Genomic DNA, 18,925 nt, shown 5'->3' on the forward strand with positions numbered 1-18,925 from the left:
GCCAAAGCATGGCAAGAAAAAAAATGTGTGTGTGTGCTGTCTAGAATGAAGTTACACCCTGTTCTCTTCCTTTCTTCTAGCTTTTTGTAGGAGTAAATGTAAGACTTTCTTAGGTTTGTTTTACAGGACTGTGATCTACTGGGAGGTTAAAGCATTATAATTGATGTTCTAAGCATATGGAAAGAACATTCCTTAAATGTTTGTAATGGTTGCTTAGATTTGTAATGGGATATTCTAAGAATGCCACTGTGTTTAAAGCCTCCACTAAAAAAAAAAAAAAAAACCCAACCCAAAAATCCCCAACCAAACAAAAAACCCCTCTTTCCTACTTGTGTGCATAATTCAGAAGTTCTTAATGAATTTTTTCCATGCTGAGAACATGGCTTTAGTAATGTAATTTTTTAAGGAAGTAAAATGTTAAATCTTACCATATTTAGTACATGAGCTGAATATTGTATGCAGTGTAATTCAGCTATATATTTGAAAATATAAAGAAAATAACTGTTTATCAAATGGCAGCTGGTAATCCTCAGCAGGTAGTATTTTTTTTCTAATACTGTCATAGGGAATAACTTGCCTATGTATTAATAGGAAGTTAGGAGAGAGAGAACTATTGGTCCAATTCAGAGAGATTAATTTTGAAGCAGTGATTTAAACAATACTTGTATAAGCAATTAAGATTTACAAGTGTGAATTCATTAAAACACTTTTTTTCAAAGCAGTCTAGTTATTTTAGATCATAAAATGTAACTTGTATTCCACTAATGTTAACTTCTGAATATCATTTTCTTTCAGCTTCAGTAGATATTTAAGTTGGCTTAAACATGAACTCAGTGACAAAGATAATTTGAAGAAAACACATAATTTATAATGTTGAAACTTGTAAAATACCTGTTATCTTTTTAAGGTTTTCTAATGGAAAATGAAACAAAATTTTTGCATTTATTTTCAAGGCTTGGATGGCTTTGCTAACTATGTTTCATGCAATGTTTCCACAAGTAAACTTAGAATTAGTGCTAACTCTTGATTACATAAAACTTTCCAGAGAAGCTAACAAATGTTTGTTAAACAAAACTAAGAAACTTGAATATTCTCTGTGTTCTCGCTATGTGATCTCTTTTAATATATAGCTAAATAAGCAATGATCCTTTAAGTTCTGTATACCTCTTTCTTAATTACTTTTCTGTTTCTTCACAGGGAATATTGGAAATTCCTTCTTTATAGATCCCATTTTGGGTATAATTAAAATTGCAAAGGAATTAGATCGTAGTAACCAGGAAGAATACAACCTGATGGTAAAAGCTACAGACAAAGGAGATCCTCCGATGAGTGAAGTGACCTCTGTGCATATATTTGTTACTGTTTCTGATAATGCTTCACCAAAATTCACAGCCAAAGAATATTCTACAGAAATCAGTGAAAGTGCCAGCATTGGCAGTTTTGTTGGAATGGTTACAGCATACAGTCAGTCTTCTGTAGTTTATGAAATAAAAGATGGTAATATAGGTGATGCTTTTGCTATCAACCCGAACTCAGGTGTCATTGTTTCTCAGAAGATACTTGATTTTGAAACTTTGCCTATTTACACTCTAACTGTGCAAGGAACGAACATGGCTGGCTTGTCCACTAATGCAACAGTTCTGGTACATCTTCGGGATGAGAATGACAATACACCAATTTTTATGCAGGCTGAATACACAGGACTCATCAGTGAATCAGCTTCAATTAACAGTGTGGTTCTGACTGACAAGAATATCCCATTAGTAATTCGAGCTACAGATGCTGATAAAGAATCTAATGCTTTGCTTGTTTATCAAATTGTTGAACCATCTGTCCGCAAGTATTTTGCCATTGATTCTAGCACTGGTGCCATTCGGACAGTAATGAGTCTGGACTACGAGGAGACAAATATTTTCCACTTTTCAGTGCAAGTACATGATATGGGGATACCACGTTTATATGCAGAATATGCAGCTAATGTTACTATTTATGTAATTGACATCAATGATTGCCCTCCTGTGTTTTCAAGAGAGTTGTACGAGACATCCATTTTGGTTCCAACCTATAAAGGCGTGAAAGTCATCAGCGTAAATGCCACTGATGCTGATTCAGGCATTTTTTCACAATTAATTTACTCCATTATTGAAGGCAACATTGGAGAAAAATTTTCAATAAACCCTAAGACTGGAGATATAACAGTACAAAATACAACTCAGTTAAGAAGCAGATACGAATTAACAGTGAGAGCATCTGATGGCAGATTTGCAAGCACTGCATTTGTAAAAATTAATGTGAAAGAAAGCAAAGCAAGCCAGCTGAAGTTCACACAGAGTTCTTACTCTGCAACAGTGCAGGAGAATTCCACAGAGGCAAAAACAATAGCTGTTGTTACTGCTATAGGGAATCAAATAAATGAGCCTTTGTTTTACCATATTCTAAATCCAGACAGCAGATTTAAAATAAGCCCAACTTCAGGAGTCCTTTCAACAACAGGAATACCATTTGATCGTGAACAGCAAGAATCTTTTGATGTCGTCATAGAAGTGACAGAGGAATATAAACCATCAGTTGTTGCACACATTGTAGTTAAAGTCACAGTGGAAGATGTAAATGATAACGCTCCATTTTTTGTCAATCTTCCATATTATGCTGTCGTTAAAGTAGACTCTGAAGTAGGCCATGTTATTCGACGTGTCACGGCAGTAGATAAAGATACAGGCAGAAATGGAGAGGTGCATTACTATCTCAAAGAACATCATGAACATTTCCAAATTGATCCCACTGGTGAAATCTCACTGAAGAAGAAATTTGAACCAGACACACTAAATAAGGAGTATCTGGTCACAGTAGTAGCAAAAGATGGAGGAGACCCTGCTTTTTCTGCTGAAGTTATAGTCCCAATTACAGTTATGAGTAAAGCTATGCCAGTTTTTGAAAAGCCTTTCTACAGTGCAGAGATACCAGAAAACATTCAGCTCCACAGTCCTGTGGTACATGTACAAGCAAACAGCCCAGAAGGACTTAAGGTGTTTTACAGCATCACAGATGGAGATCCTTTCAATCAGTTCACTATCAACTTCAACACTGGAGTTATAAATGTTGTTGCCCCTCTTGACTTTGAGTCTCATCCAGCCTACAAACTGAGTATTCGAGCAACAGACTCCCTAACTGGGGCACATGCTGATGTGTTTGTAGACATAATAGTGGAAGACATCAATGATAATCCTCCTGTGTTTACAGAGCAGTCTTACACTGCAACCCTTTCTGAGGCATCTGTCATTGGAACATCTGTTGTACAAGTGAGCGCTACAGACGCCGATTCTGGAACAAACAGGGGGATTTCCTATCACTTGATTGAGGATAATAGTGAAAGTCATGACTACTTCCACATAGATAGCAGCACTGGACTCATTCTTACAGCAAGAACTTTGGACTATGAACAAATTAAACAGCACAAGTTACTAATAAGGGCCATAGATGGTGGCATGCTGCCCTTGAGCAGTGATACCATTGTAACTGTTGATGTAACCGATCTCAATGATAACCCCCCTCTTTTTAACCAATTGCTTTATGAAGCTAAAATTAGTGAACTGGCTCCCCGAGGCCATTTTGTGACATGTGTGCAAGCCTCAGATGCAGACAGTTCGGATGTTGACAAGCTGGAGTACTCCATTCTGACAGGCAATGACCAAAAGAATTTTGTAATTAATAGTAAAACTGGCATTATCACCATCTCAAACCTACGCAGACAGACGCTAAAGTCACATTATAATCTTAATGTGTCTGTTTCTGATGGGGTCTTCAGAAGCTCAGCCCAAGTCCATATAACTGTAACCAGTGCCAATATGCACAGTCCTGTTTTCAGCCAGAATGAATATGAGGTTGAACTAGCTGAAAATGCTCCATTGCATACTTTGGTGACTGAAGTTAAAGCAACAGATGAAGATTCTGGTACTTATGGCCACATCACTTACCACATTGTAAATGACTTTGCCAAAGACAGATTTTATACAAATGAGAGAGGGCAGATATTTACCTCTGAAAAGCTTGACCGTGAAACACAAGCAGAAAAAGTAATTGCCATTAGTTTAATGGCCAAAGATTCAGGAGGAAAAGTTGCTTTCTGTACTGTTAATGTAATACTTACAGATGACAATGATAATGCTCCTCAATTCCGAGCAACAGAATATGAAGTAAATATTGGGTCTGATGTTCCACGGGGTACTTCTGTCATTAAAGTCTGGGCATCTGATGCTGATGAGGGTACAAATGCAGACATCACATATGCTATTGAAGCAGAGTCTGAAAATGTTAAAGAGAATTTAGAAATTGATTCATTGTCTGGTATAATTACTACAAAAGAGAGCTTAATCGGTTTAGAAAATGAGTTTCTGACCTTCTTTGTTAGAGCAGTTGATGGCGGATCCCCCCAAAAAGAGTCAGTTGTTCCTGTCTATGCTAGAATACTCCCACCAGAAGTGCCTCTTCCAAAATTTTCAGAGCCATTTTATTCTTATACAGTTTCTGAGGACATTCCAATTGGGACTGAGATAGATGTTATCAAAGCAGAGCATAATCAGACTTTAGTATATAGTCTGATTAAAGGGAACACTCCTGAAAGCAATAGAGATGATTTTTTTGTGATTGACCGACAGACTGGAGAGTTGAAACTTGAGAAGAATCTTGATCATGAAACAACTAAATGGTACCAGTTCTCAGTTCAAGCACGGTATGCAAATGAAGATTATAATGTTGTTTCCTCAGTAGAGGTAAGCATTCAGGTAAAAGATGCTAATGATAACAAACCAGTTTTGGAGTCCAATCCATATGAAGCATTCATCGTAGAAAACATGCCAGCTGGAACAAGAGTCATCCAGGTTAAAGGAACTGACTTAGATTCAGGACTCAATGGGCAGGTTACTTACAGCTTGGATCCTTCTCAAGAACTAGACATTATAGAGTCTTTTGCCATAAACATGGAAACTGGCTGGATTACCACTCTCAAAGAACTTGATCATGAGAAACGAGACAAATACAAAATCACGGTGGTTGCATCTGATCGGGGTGAAAAAATTCAACTGTCTTCTATGGCTGTGGTTGAAGTTACTGTTACGGATGTGAATGACAATCCTCCACGCTTTACTGCAGAGATATATAAAGGAACAGTCAGTGAGGATGACCCTCCTGGTGGGGTAATTGCCATCCTGAGTACAACTGATGCTGATACAGAAGAAGCCAATAGACAAGTCTCTTATTACATTACAGGTAAATCTTTTTGACTAATGTCAGAATAATCATTTAAGTGGTCCTGGAATGATGTGAGATATGACTTAATCTTCCAAATTGTTGGAAAGTATTAGAAACCATAGAGCTGCAAAGAAAGAATGTGTGTGTCTTCATATGAATGTTAAAAACTTCAGCAGAAAAAAATGCTTTAGAAAACAGGTCTTCAGCTTTCCAGTTCATGTTTGCCTTGCTTAAAATGCTTTCCTACGATTCTTGTTTACTTATATATCAAATTTTATTTTAAAAATATACTTACACTGAAATTAGTGATGTAGTTTACATTGATTCTTACAGACTCTATTGGCTGCAGTTAAATTTGTTGTATGAGCATATACTATTTCTACCTGGAAAATGAAGCTATTTCCCTATAAAGCCACAGAGAGTGGCTGCTTATTTGCATTCACATTTTTTCTCTTACAGCTATAACTTAATGTTGATAGAGTAATAATAGCAATCTCTCTCTTGTCTTTAATTGAATGTTTCTTTTTGTATTTCAGGAGGTGATCCCTTGGGACAGTTTGCTATTGAGAATATACAGAATGAATGGAAGGTCTATGTCAAAAAGCCTCTGGACAGGGAAGAAAAGGATAATTACCTTCTAAATATTACAGCTACTGATGGGACCTTTGCAACTAAAGCTGTGGTGGAGGTTAAAGTTCTTGATGCTAATGATAATAGTCCTGTTTGCGAAAAGGTAGGCACAGTCTTGTATCTCTCGTGTGCAGCTGCTTTCACGTGTAAAATGTAAACTTTCTCCGACATTGCTTCTCAGGAGACTGACAAAGAGGTATTCCTTTTATGCTGGTAACAGCATAAAAAATTTGGACTATTAAGATAGAATGCTGTCAAAGAAAAGTTATTTCATGGACAGATTTCTTAAATGAAAATCCAAAAACAATTCATTGATGTAATTTTAACACTCAATGGGTATTTGAAGAGTATGAGGAGAATTGGAGTACATGTCTCCTGTGTTAATGCATACTTCTCCAAAAGGAATTGTTTTAAGCTGCAGCCATGATAGTTGTGCTCTATTTTCTGAAGGAAGTAAAGTCTCAAAGAAGGCTGCATACCATCACTTAGTTAATGTATTTGTGCATTTCCTGTGATAAGAGTTGAAAAGACTGGCATATTATCCTGCAGTTGCACTCAACAGCACCAAAAATCTGTAATCCATAAACGTTTTCTTGTTACAAAGCCATCTACCTTACCAGATTTGATAGTCTGTAAAAATGGACATGAAAAATAAAGAATGGGAAAAAAAACCCAGAAAGGTGGACCCTGCAAGATGTATAATTGCCTTATGAGAAAGCCTTGGGTTTTCATAGTCAGCTGTTTTGTTTTGTTTTTTTTTTTAAACTTCACACACTTGGACTTCTTAGCCATCTTGTTGAACACAGATTTGATGTTACCAGGTATAAAGGCAAAATCTTGTTCTGGGAAGGATCAAGTATATCAGTGAGCATTTGATTCTTTTTCTTAGTCGATGTTTATGTTGGTTACTTCTATACGAATGATTGCAGTTGTATACAGACTGGTAAGTCAATGTTTTTAGCTTTTTTCCTGTGTTAATATTGGTGTTATAAGGCTCAGTCCTTCTGATTTAATGCACATCCCTGACATGGATGAGCTGTAAGAGTGCTTAGTGCCTTTAAATTCAGGGTGGTTTTTTTCTTAGTTTTTATTTTAACTGGAAGCTTTTATTTCTGCCGTTACAAAAAAGGCAGGTATCAATTTAGTCTAGATTGAGTCAGACCTAGAAAAGATGATTTACCAAAAGAGGAAAAAATGAAATTACCAAAAATTTATAACTCCTGTTTTGGGAATGCATTTAATTATCAGTTAATCAGTTACAAGTGTTTAGAGTTCTTAGCTATGCAGTGATGCTCAAGAGTCCCTGTGGTTGCAGTATTAATCACCTTTCTGAATAATCTAATAAATGTGAGGTAATTAATTAGAAAATCATAAGTTCTTATCATTTTCAGGGATTTCATCCTCTGTTTCACTTCATATGTAACCAAAAATTCAAACAGAGTGTTATCTCATCTGTCATTCCTTCGTCCCCTCCCCTTTCCAAGCTATACTTATTTCATATGTTTAGTCTTTCAATATAACTTTTAATCTTGCAGGCTTTATACACTGATTCTGTTCCTGAGGATGCTCTTCCTGGCAAACTGATAATGCAGGTATCTGCTACAGACGCAGATATTCGTTCCAATGCAGAAATTACTTATACACTGCATGGCACAGGAGCAGAAAAATTCAGACTCACTCCAGACACAGGTAATAATGCCTTATACACTATACAAAATTCCAATCATCACCTCATTTTATAAAATGTTTTACTATTACATTAAGACATACATAAAGTCAGTACTTTAAGCTTGCCATTAAGGGTTAGTTTATTATATAACTGTTTAAAATATGAGTTTCTACTACACAAATACTAATAATATATTGAATAGAAGTCAGGGAAAAGGCAGGTATTTTAATATATGAGGAACTAAAGAGTAAATAGAGTAATTGCCCCAAAGCCAGAAACTTCCATGCTGAGCTAACTGGAGTAAAAATATGCTATAAATTTTGTACTTTTTATATTCATTGTAGTAGCAGCAATAATGGTTTTATAAACTGGAAATATCTTCATTCAGATTCTCTTTGCCATCATTTGGTTTGGCATATTAAATGGGATGAGGTTAGAAGGAGCAACAAATTTCCTTTCCATATTAAACACCAAAAGTGCCTCCAGTTTTATTGGCAGCATTATATAAAGGAGATTAGCTTTTAACTTGCCTGACTTTGGTTTTCATGGCATTCGTGTCTTCTGGATTATAATATAGGTCAAAGCTAATGCCAAAATCCTGTGCTCTGTAGGCTGCAGTAGACAAGCAGTAGGGAGTAGTAAATGATATAGAACAATTTAAACAAGATAAATACAAAGATATAGTGGAAGTATGAAGAAGGAGATTAGAATACTTCAGTGGCAAAGTAAATGAGAAGGATCTTACTTCATGGGGCTTTTTTTACTTTGAATGTCACCTGTGTGCTGTACTAGCGTGTCGTTACATACAGTCAGAATTGGTGGGGCTAGAATACTCATAAACAATATTTCAGAATACTTTTTTTGAATTGGTTAAAAGGAGACAATGGCTACACATTGTGCCTGTCATAGTGTTTTCTGTCACGTTGGAAAGTAAGTATGTGTTAGACTTCTAGAGGTTTGTTTGTAGCAGAAGGTTATATTTGATAGTGTGAATAGCTCTGTTTATTCGTTGAATGTTAGAGGAGGAGAGTCAGCTCAATAACTGTGGAAGGACCACAACTAAATAGCACAGGAAAACCATACCTGGATTTTACCTTGCATTTGGTTAAAGCCAGAGTTCTAACATTTTCATTTTCTTTACACAAAAACACATAGATTTGTGCATGTATACACATTCTCTCTTTCTGCGCTGTCAGGTAGTCTTACTTAAGCTAATTTCTGTTTCAGATGCGTTTGAAAAAAAGGCAGAGAATTTTAGTATTTAATCTTTTAAAGCTGAAAAGGCAGGCCACTGACATGCTTTGCCCAAAGTGGAGATCATTAGTGCAGTACAGCTGTTGACTTAGCCACTGATGAAATTATCATCAAAAATAAAATTGTTGTTTAGTTTTTTTCAAGTACAGAGATTTTCGAGGAAAACGTGTTATGGATACTTAAGTCTTGCAACTCGCATCAACTTTTGTATGTTATTCTGTTTATAGGTGAACTGAAAACATTAATGCCACTTGATCGTGAGCAGCAAGCAGTTTATTATCTTCTAGTGAAAGCCACAGATGGAGGAGGAAGATTCTGCCAAGCTAATATTATTCTGACTCTGGAAGATGTGAATGATAATGCCCCAGAGTTTACAGCTGATCCTTACTCTATTACAGTATTTGAAAACACAGAGCCTAAAACCCTTTTGACAAGAGTGCAGGCAACAGATGCAGATGCAGGTATGCATTCTTTGACTGATACTTTTGTCATGGTCTCAAAGTTACAGTAATGTTTATTTAGCCTTATCCTGAGAGGTGTTAAGTCTTCCAGTGGAACTGACAGATGTTCAATACCTCCCAGGATTAGACTCCTGAAAGATATATTTAGGGCTACTAAATCATGTAACACCTGACTTTCATGTGTGAGTAGCTTGGAAAACATCCCTTTTGTGTCTCTGCAAAAAAGAAGAGAGGGGAGAGAGGCAAAATATAGGATATTTTCAGTGTGATAAGCTATTAATGTTATGATGGGTTGGGTCCATTGTTTTACTCCTGGTGTAAGTAACAGGAATATCAAGCCATGTCTGTTTGTGTAAATGTGCATTCATAGATTTTGAATGTGTGCTTCTCAGGCTAGCCATCGATGATTATACCATAAAGAGAACCCTTGTTAATTGTAGCTTTATGTATATGCTACCCTATTAAGATTTTCGCTCCCTCTTTATCTTCACTGTTTAGTTACAAGTATTTAAGTGAGCATGAACTGAAAATGACATTAGAAAGAGTTTGTTCTTAGGCTTTGTTGTAAGGAATACAACAGCATAAGGTCTTTTTAAAGGTGTATGATTTCCATATATCATCACTTTATTAATCAAATAATATTAATTAATAGTTGCCTCAGTGTCATGAAACAACCAACTTGCTTTGTGCTATGGTAAAGCTAGGTTGCTGAATTGGAACGTAACAGACAGATGTTTTCACACGTCACTAGTCTTTGAGGCTCAGGAGGAGCAAAATGCTTGGCCCAAAAACCTATGGGTTTTTTGTTTGTTTGCTTTATACAGAAATGTTGCCAGAAATTATGTTCCTGTTAATTTTGGGACATGGTTCTTAAATAAACTTGCTGGAAATGAGTCTAGTTATTTGATGCAGCCTAACTCTCCCATATCCTCCCGTGTTATTTATAAGCCTGCTAAGCAGATGCTGTTGTACTAAAGTTATAATTAGATTTATATTACTAATCGTTTCGTATTAGCTAGTACTGTGACTGAAGCAGAACCATGCTTCATGTTTTTTGTGTGGCAGAAAATCAGTGCAATGAAGTGTTAGCTTAATTTTTTAAATCAGATTATTACATCTTTTTGGAAATCATTCTGCCCTTCACAGGGCAGCCTTTAACTCTTGCTGAAATTTACTTTAACATGAATGATAATATTTAGCATGCATGTTTTATTTCTGTAGCTATCAGATCTGTTATTATGTTGGTGTATTTTAATGGCTGCTTCATACTCTGCAATTGTTTTCAAAATGCAGGGATGAACCGTAAAATCCGTTATTCACTGGTGAACTCTGCAGAGGGTCAGTTCTCTATTGATGAATTCTCTGGAATCATTCGGTTGGAGAAGCCTTTGGATCGGGAATTACAAGCTGTGTACACTCTAAATTTGAAGGCTACAGATGAAGGTTTACCTAGAAGACTGTCTTCAACAAGTAGTCTTGTAGTTTCTGTTTTGGATATAAATGATAATCCACCTGTATTTGAGCATAGGGAATATAGTGCAAGTGTATCAGAGGACATTTTGGTTGGAACTGAAGTTCTCCAGATCTATGCTGCAAGCAGGGACATTGAAGCCAATGCTGAAGTCACATACTCAATAGTCAGTGGGAATGAACATGGAAAATTCAGCATCAATTCAACAACAGGTAACAGATTACAACTGTGAATATACTTTAGGCTAACCAATTACAGTGCCATACTGTGTTTTACAGTAATTCAACCAAACAGGTTATGTATAATCTATGTGCATCATCCTGGCTGTAAAGCCATTCCTACTATCTGTTCACCCATTTTGCCAGCATGCTTACTAGAGGAGTGCAGTAGAACGTAGAATAGGAACTTTATTTGTTGTTGCTATTTATTGTTATTTAGGTTAGATTCATTTAGCTGGCAAGAGTAAGGGTTTCCTAGCTGGAATATTCTCCACCCTGGGGGTAGGGGGGGTGGAAAGACATAGTTCTGTAATGATAGAAGCATAACAGTCTTTTCACAAAAGCTATATAATCAGAATGAGTGGCCAGACTTGGTAAAAGAAAGATCAGAATTTAAATTGATTGGGAAAACTAGTCATTGGTCCACAAAGACAGTAATTCTAGGGGAGTTTCATATGGCATTAAAGAGAGGTTGGAGTATTCTGTTCAGTCATATATCCAGCATGACAATGGAGATTTTAGGCTTGCATGTTAGTCAGATTTAGTCTCAGGAAGTATTTAAGTTCTGTGGAGAATTTTTCCTTATTAATGCCAATTCTTTGTTAAAAATCAATGTACACCTCAATTCTAGTTTTGTTTTCTTATATAGTTCTTTTTCTAGAGTTAATTTCTGCTAATGTTTGGGTTTTTTAAATAAGTTTTCTACCCCAAATTTAATAGTACTAATTATACTGGTGTAATTGAAATTATAATTCTTCCAGCTGTTTTTTCCAGTGTGCATGCTGGTACCATGGTATAGAAGTACTTTGCCAGTATAACTTGTTCACATATTTGAAATGAGGAAAAAGGTTCCAGGAAAACACTCTTCCAGCAGCAAATTGGTGTATATGTTAGGGACTCCACTATCTTAACTAGTCAGTTAAAAATTCACACTTTAACTCATATATTTCTATCAATCAAAATTCATTGTCAGACACTTCTGTTACTACCTCTGCATACTCCATGCCTGACCTTTCTAAACACATTTTTTATTTTTCTTTCATTTTTTTCATTACAGAATGTGAGCCAGGTAGTTTTAAAGTGTGAGGTTTTTGTGGTAATGGCAGGAACTTCTCACCTTTTTACTTTCATGTGTAAAGCCTGATCATTTTACTGTGTAGCTCCAGCTTTACAGTGGCAAATCAAGCCCTGAAGAAGCTGAGTATTTGTCAGACTAAAATAAAAAGTTGCACTATGTGATACTACCTTAATAGCAGAGTTTGTGTGAGGCTGGTGTTTTGTTTTTTTGTTGTTTTTTTTTTTTTTCTTCCCTAGGAGCCATTTTTATCATTGAGAGCTTGGATTATGAAAGTTCTCATGAGTACTACTTGACAGTGGAAGCCACAGATGGAGGCACACCTTCATTAAGTGATGTTGTAACCGTGAATATTAACGTAACAGATATCAATGACAATACTCCAGTGTTTAGCCAGGACACTTACACGGCAGTAATCAGTGAAGATGCTATGCTTGAACAATCAGTCATTACAGTACGTATTGTTGCTTTTTTCCTTTGAAATACTCTGTCATGAAAATCATGCCTTTAGTCTTGAAGGAATAAATATTGATTTGAAGATGGACATAAATGCATAGATAAGTTTGCCACCGAGCGAATTGAAAATTTATTTTGAAAAAGTTTCAGAACCAGGGACTTGAGATGCTCTGGGAAAGTAGATGATATTTTGTGATATATTTATGTTCTCCTCATGAGAACATGACTTAATTTTCAGAAGAAATTCAGGAAATTAAGTGATGTTGGTATGTTCTATTAGGATGACATTTCTCCTGAGAACTATGAAATGTGTTAGACTAAAACAGCTGTGCTCGTCTTCAGGATGAGTTTATCTGAAAGATGATAGAGTCTATTTTGACCTGTTATAAATGAGACTGTAATGTCCCTTAGGTTATGGCAGATGATGCTGATGGACCTTCAAACAACCGCATTCACTATGCAATTATAGATGGCAATCAGGGAAATCCTTTTACAATTGACCCTACCAGGGGTGAAATAAAAGTGACTAAACTTCTAGACAGAGAAAAGGTAAGTTTTTGATGCTTTTCAAGCAGCTGGGATTAATTTAGCTATACATAATTTATGACCACCATTTTTTGGATTATATTTGTAAATTACCATTTCAAATGTTCCAAAATTAATACAGCTGTAACAAAGTGAAAGCATCTATTTATGTCCATGCTTTTTGGGGTGGGGGGCATCTGCAGGGGGAACAGAAAGGATTAAATATATGAAGGCAAGTTTTACTGGGGGGTGGCACTAAAATATTTCTTCCTTAAAAGGAAAGCTGAATTTGTTACTCTTTGCTCTTTAGTAAATGTTTGAAAATTTTTTTTTATATATTTCTTAGATTTCAGGATATACCTTGACAGTTCAAGCTTCAGATAATGGAAACCCACCTAGACTTAACACAACCACAGTTAATATTGATGTTTCTGATGTAAATGACAATCCTCCAGTATTCTCAAAAGGAAACTATAGTGTTATCATCCAGGTAAATACAGATCATGAAACAGTCAAATCAACAATATGATTGAAGAGTTAATTTGTGACTTGAAAAATTCTGCAAGATATGATAAACCTAATGCTTCAATTTTATTCTTCTGTATTTTTAATTATTTAAGGTTGTCAATGAGACTGCTTACCTGAATAAGTGTTAAGGGTTACAAAATTTGTATTGTGCAGTCTATTTAGAAACTTACATTGCAAGTTGAGCGTATTCTTTTTTCATGTACTTCTTGTGTGTACATATATATATTATACATTGTATTTATATTTCTAACGTTCTTAGCATCATACAGATAGGTTAAAATACATAATAATTTTGCTATTTCTTTTTAATCTTAGAGTTACTACTTAGAAAAAGATACTTTAGGTACCTATTACTGTGAAGCAAGTGTTGTGCACTGTGGCACATAGTTCAAGACTTAATTCCTATTGGCCTCCTCTGGGATCAGAAGCAGTTAAAACAGGAGTAGTATTTCATGTTGCTACGTACCAATCCTTTGAATAATTTTGCACCTTAGGATGGTAGTAGTGGGCCAGATTCTCAAATGGCTGGCATGTACTTGCCTGATTCAGAAAACTCTCTGCTAAAGCAAAGATAGCAGAGGCAGCATCTGTACTTCTTGTCTTCCTGAATCCAATAGAGAATAAATGGAAGGGAACAAAGGAATTGCATTAAGACCTTTATACTAGTAACGTAAGTGAGCTCAATCCCTTGGGTCCTTTTGCTGTTGCTGGTGCCTGGCCTTATACAATAGATAAGTGGGGATCAGGCAACGTTATCTGGTGCACTGTGCCATCCTAACATACCACTTCTGTTTGAGACCGTCTACATGATTTGTAAAGGTTGCTTGCTGAAAGAGGACAAAGTGATTCATCACTACCCAACATATACAGAGTATGCAAGTAAGATGTCCTGGATCTTACTTGGTTTTTTTTTAAAGCAACGGATTTATATGCTTGTGTGCTGTCACAGGTATTTCACTTTCCTCAATTACAATCTTTCTTGAAGTGAATGTTAATTAATGAATCCCCTAAAACTGTAGGCCATATAGCCAATGTCTGTAATGTTTCTCTTACTCAATTAAAAAGGAAGACCTCATGGTTTATAGTTCATTCATATCAGCCTGTCCCAGTTTGAGGGTAGCAGAGAAAAAGCTGGAGGAGTTGCCCAAGAATGCTGGTGTGCATTTCCTGCTATATTGGAGATGGACATATTTGGACACAGTTGGAAATGTGCTTAGCTATTATGAAAATCAAATTACTTTAGATGTCCAAATGTAAATATTTGTATTTTAAAATGATGATCCTTTCCTGTTTTGCTGAAGGGGGGGGGGGAAGCTTCAGCTGCAATATCTGATAATTAACTTGACTTATTCTCTCAAGAACAAAGAGTATGCTTGTTACCAGGAGTTTTTGCAACTGTGAAAGGATAGCATTTTGTTACTGTTGTACTTCACAATAACGCTTCTTTTTTTTTTTTTTTGCATTTAAAATATGTATATATAAAAAATCTGGTCAATACAGTATAGCACAAATATTCTGGGAGAGGTGTTACAAGTGTTAGATAAGGTTGTGTGTGTGTATCAGATACATGATAAAACAAAGTGTGTGAAGTGTCTGTGAAACCTCAGGCATCCACATGATGCAAACTTGAAGGGATTTTATGATGCAAATTTTAAAACCTGGATCATATTTTAACCAGACTGTGGCTGTAGCAGCCACAACTGTAGTCAGAACACTAATTAGGGACACAAAGGGTCAGATCAAGGAGTGTGTTTTTTCTAGTCCTCCCAACAAAGGCATAGGATTATTCTTAACAGGCGTTTTAGCTAAATTTGAATTCTTTGATGACTTGGTAATTAATCCACAGTAATCTTAATTCAGACCAAAAGTGGAAAATGTAAAGTTTCAAGGCTGAGCTACTTTTAAAAATATAAGACAAAGTTTTAAAAAACACAGAGTTTAAAAATGTACTGCCTTTCTCCTTTTACTGTTTTCATCATTATTCTCAGAGGGTAGTATTTTTCCTTAAACAATATTGTCATTCTGATTTCTCTTATACTGATTAACTGGTTTGACAGTAATTTGATATTTTTTTGTTCTTGTTCTGAAAAAGAAATTGATGTCAGGCTATATGCTCAATTATAACAAAACCTATGTGATTGTATTATGCATTTATAGGAAAATAAGCCTATTGGATTTAGTGTGCTACAGCTAGTGGTGACAGACAAGGATTCTTCTCACAATGGTCCTCCTTTTCTCTTCACCATCCTGAGTGGAAATGAAGAGAACACTTTTCAGATTAACCAGCAGGGAGTACTGACAACAACTGCTGCACTGAATCGCAAAGTGAGGGATCACTATTTACTTCATGTTAAGGTAGGATGTGCTACCTCTAGCTGTTTTGCGTTGTAACTATTTAGTTAACTTTTCCCACTCATGCCCAGTCCACCACTTTTTCTGGCCTACCCCTTGTCTTTGTGTTACAAGATCCTTACATGCCAAGTAGGCATTTGAGGCATGTCCCTTGGGGTAACATCTTCAGAGACAATGTCTGTTGATTGAAATGGAAATCTACACAGGTGTAACAGTAGGCTGAATTAAACTGGTAAGGGTAAGGTGTAAGTGAAATGTTAACTGGGTGAGTGGTCTTGATAAGCCCTTTGCCTTTCATGTGGGATGCTGAAAAGCTATCAGGGAACAGGTCCCTTCAGCCACCAACTATTGACTGCAGACTTCCTCTTGCCACTGTCACTTTGTCCCTTGAAGCTGTGAGCTGGACTACACTGATACAGTGGAAACACAGATATTGAAAGGTGCACATCATGGCAGTACTGAAATATTTTTCTATAGTGCCGCATTCTTTTTCCAATGGCAATTGAAAATATCTTTTAAGTTTGGAAAACCAGGTCAGTGGACCTTTGTCGTAGCATTGAAACTTGCAGCGCAGTACTCGGAGATCTCAGAATCTTGCAGTGGAAGACACGGCATAAAACTCAAAAATTACCCTGAAATGCTGTAATATATGCCTACATTTGCCATCATAGTGCAAAAAGACCAGACCATGTCCAAAAATCCAAGTTACATTAACATAGCTAAGCTCTCTAAAATACTTTTTTGTAACCTAATCTTATCCAGTCCTTAATTCAGTTGTAAATTAAGCAGCTGTGAACAGGGGACTTAAAATTGGTAGGCTAAAAATAGCTGGCCTTAATTCTTAAACTTCATTTCCAGATTCATGTTTCAAGAAAAATTCTTACCTTTATTTTTACATGAGGAATTTCTTTCAATCTCCAAATTATTCTCATATGTAATACTGCAGTCAATTTCTGAATAAACACATGCTTGTAGGGTTGGAGCAGTACTGTCTGCGTCAGTGTATACTGAATTCTGTCCACACTGGGATAATAATCGTGGCATATTTACACAAAGGCTATCTCTTTTCTTTGGGGAAGGAAAAAATATTCCCACAGATTCTGTCATTTTCTGGTTGAGTCACTAAAACATGTTATCAGGAGCCATCAGTATAAGAACCAGCATAGATAAAGGTTCTATTTAAATGTAGTTTAGTTTAGGGTTTAAGAATTGAGATTAAAAAGAGGGCAGGGAAGTATATCATTCCTCTGTTAGCCATTTTTTTTCTCAATAGTTATCTGCTAATTAGCGGTGGGACAGATTAGCCTTCAAGGTACCTAAGCGATGGCTCTGTTGGCCTTCCTAGGCTGCATGAGTCCAAAACAGCAGTGGAGCTGGGCTTTGTCACACTTGCCTAATAGGCTTTGCAAGTTCTATACCGATTCCCCAAAGTCACCTTTTTGTTTAGGGAAGAAGAACCAGCACTGTTTATCAGTGTAATACAAGATTCACATGTTTTATTTTATATTTTCTCTAAGCAATAACTAATTTCTGTTTATTTTGCTTGTAAAACATATTCCTAATGCACAGGCAATTATGTCTGTTCTGTGTAGACTGTTACACTGTCTTTGGCACATTTCATGAATTAGCTGTACCTTTGGCCCTTCCTAATGTGCCTGCCTTTTCTTACGTATGAGGCGCCTATCTAACACCTTCCGCTGGGTGGAATCATGCAATTCTTTCATTTCCAAGCCACTTTCTAGGCTGTAGGATGCTTGCAAACAGCCTGTCAGTACTTCAGCTGTCTTTTGTTTAGCACAGCACTTGAAAAGTGCATTTTTTCTAGGAAACGAATAAGGGCTATTTTAATGGCATCCAGTAGCTACACAAGTGTCTTAAGACAAATGTACTCATTTAGAACAAAGGCTTCTGAGAGATTGTAAATCATTAAAGCAGGCTATACTAATGTGCATTTTTTTGTGTGCTGTACTACCCAATCTCAGTATTTTGGACCTGTCTCATCCCTTGATTTACAAGTTCCCTGCCTGGATTCTGGAAATATGTCACTGTTTTTGAATTGCCATTTACTATTTTATACTATGATAGCTTTTTTTGAATAGACACAGTACTATAATTTGCTATTATCCTTAGTGAGTCACTGTACATGAGTATGAAGACATTAAGACTAAAACTAGCATTTCCATATCACAAGACTTCAGTTCCAATGATACGCGCAAAAATAGATACATGACTTTTGTGGAAAAATATTCTTCTCCTCTTCATTTAAAAGAAAGATTTTTTCAAAGGCTGTAGGAAGGCATCTTCTCAAGTTTACACTATCTTTAATTTCTGCACTTTCATCTTGCAGCTCACAAGTTAATGGCTGTGTATGATCTGTTGATACTCATTTTTGTTTTTTAACAGACCTTCACTGGTGGGCTTTTCAATATTGACAGCTTTCACCTTAGTTGCTTTCTGAATGGATTGCTGAGGCAGAGGTCATCTTATGTTACAGGCATACTTCGATTGGAAAAAACAAAACAAAACAAAAAAACCACCCCAAAACCCACAAACAACCCCTCCTGTACACACCCCACACACCCACTACCACCAAAAAAACCTTTACTTAACGTGAGCCTTTCTTTTACTTTACTTTTGTGGTTTTAATAGAAATGAGGATTTTTTTTTCCCCAACAGCCACCTACATGTGCATGCCACTCACATTTGCTTTCCCTCTCTCCAAAGGAAATAGATTATCCATTAACAAATGTCTCACAGCATTAGTGTGTGAAATCTTCAGCTATGAGTCATACAGTCCTTTGTGCCACACTCTGAAGTCTGTCTTTAGTTTAAAACCACAGCAGATTTTTAAATATCTGCACTATTGAAAAACCATTTCTCCTGGGGCTCTTCTTTCCTACTTGCTGTCCATTTGTTATAATTTTGCTTGCCTGTTTGTCTTAAGCCCTTTCTTGTTTCCCGTGGGCATTTATCCTGTAGCTAAACGGCCTGCCTTGTCTTGTTTCCAGGCAGAAATCTAGGCAAAACAAAACTTTGCCA

At 36.3% G+C, this 18,925-nt stretch overlaps 1 protein-coding gene across 4 annotated transcripts in view; it reads left to right on the forward strand.

Moving 5' to 3' along the window:
- FAT1 (FAT atypical cadherin 1) overlaps positions 1–18,925 on the forward strand; it is a 115,316-nt gene that overhangs the window by 82,417 nt on the left and 13,974 nt on the right. For all 4 annotated transcript variants that reach the window (XR_012775504.1, XM_075500186.1, XM_075500187.1 and 1 more), the window contains exons 10-18: positions 1,198–5,265; positions 5,784–5,980; positions 7,413–7,566; positions 9,028–9,261; positions 10,555–10,944; positions 12,265–12,479; positions 12,893–13,030; positions 13,353–13,496; positions 15,692–15,889. Coding sequence is in view for 3 of the 4 variants with exons in the window: in XM_075500186.1 (XP_075356301.1) it covers positions 1,198–5,265; positions 5,784–5,980; positions 7,413–7,566; positions 9,028–9,261; positions 10,555–10,944; positions 12,265–12,479; positions 12,893–13,030; positions 13,353–13,496; positions 15,692–15,889 (5,738 nt within the window). In the remaining variant the exon portion in view is untranslated. The remainder of the gene's footprint in view (positions 1–1,197; positions 5,266–5,783; positions 5,981–7,412; positions 7,567–9,027; positions 9,262–10,554; positions 10,945–12,264; positions 12,480–12,892; positions 13,031–13,352; positions 13,497–15,691; positions 15,890–18,925) is intronic.

The sequence above is a fragment of the Mycteria americana genome, chromosome 4 (assembly GCF_035582795.1).
Source record: "Mycteria americana isolate JAX WOST 10 ecotype Jacksonville Zoo and Gardens chromosome 4, USCA_MyAme_1.0, whole genome shotgun sequence".
NCBI classification, from domain to species: domain Eukaryota; kingdom Metazoa; phylum Chordata; class Aves; order Ciconiiformes; family Ciconiidae; genus Mycteria; species Mycteria americana.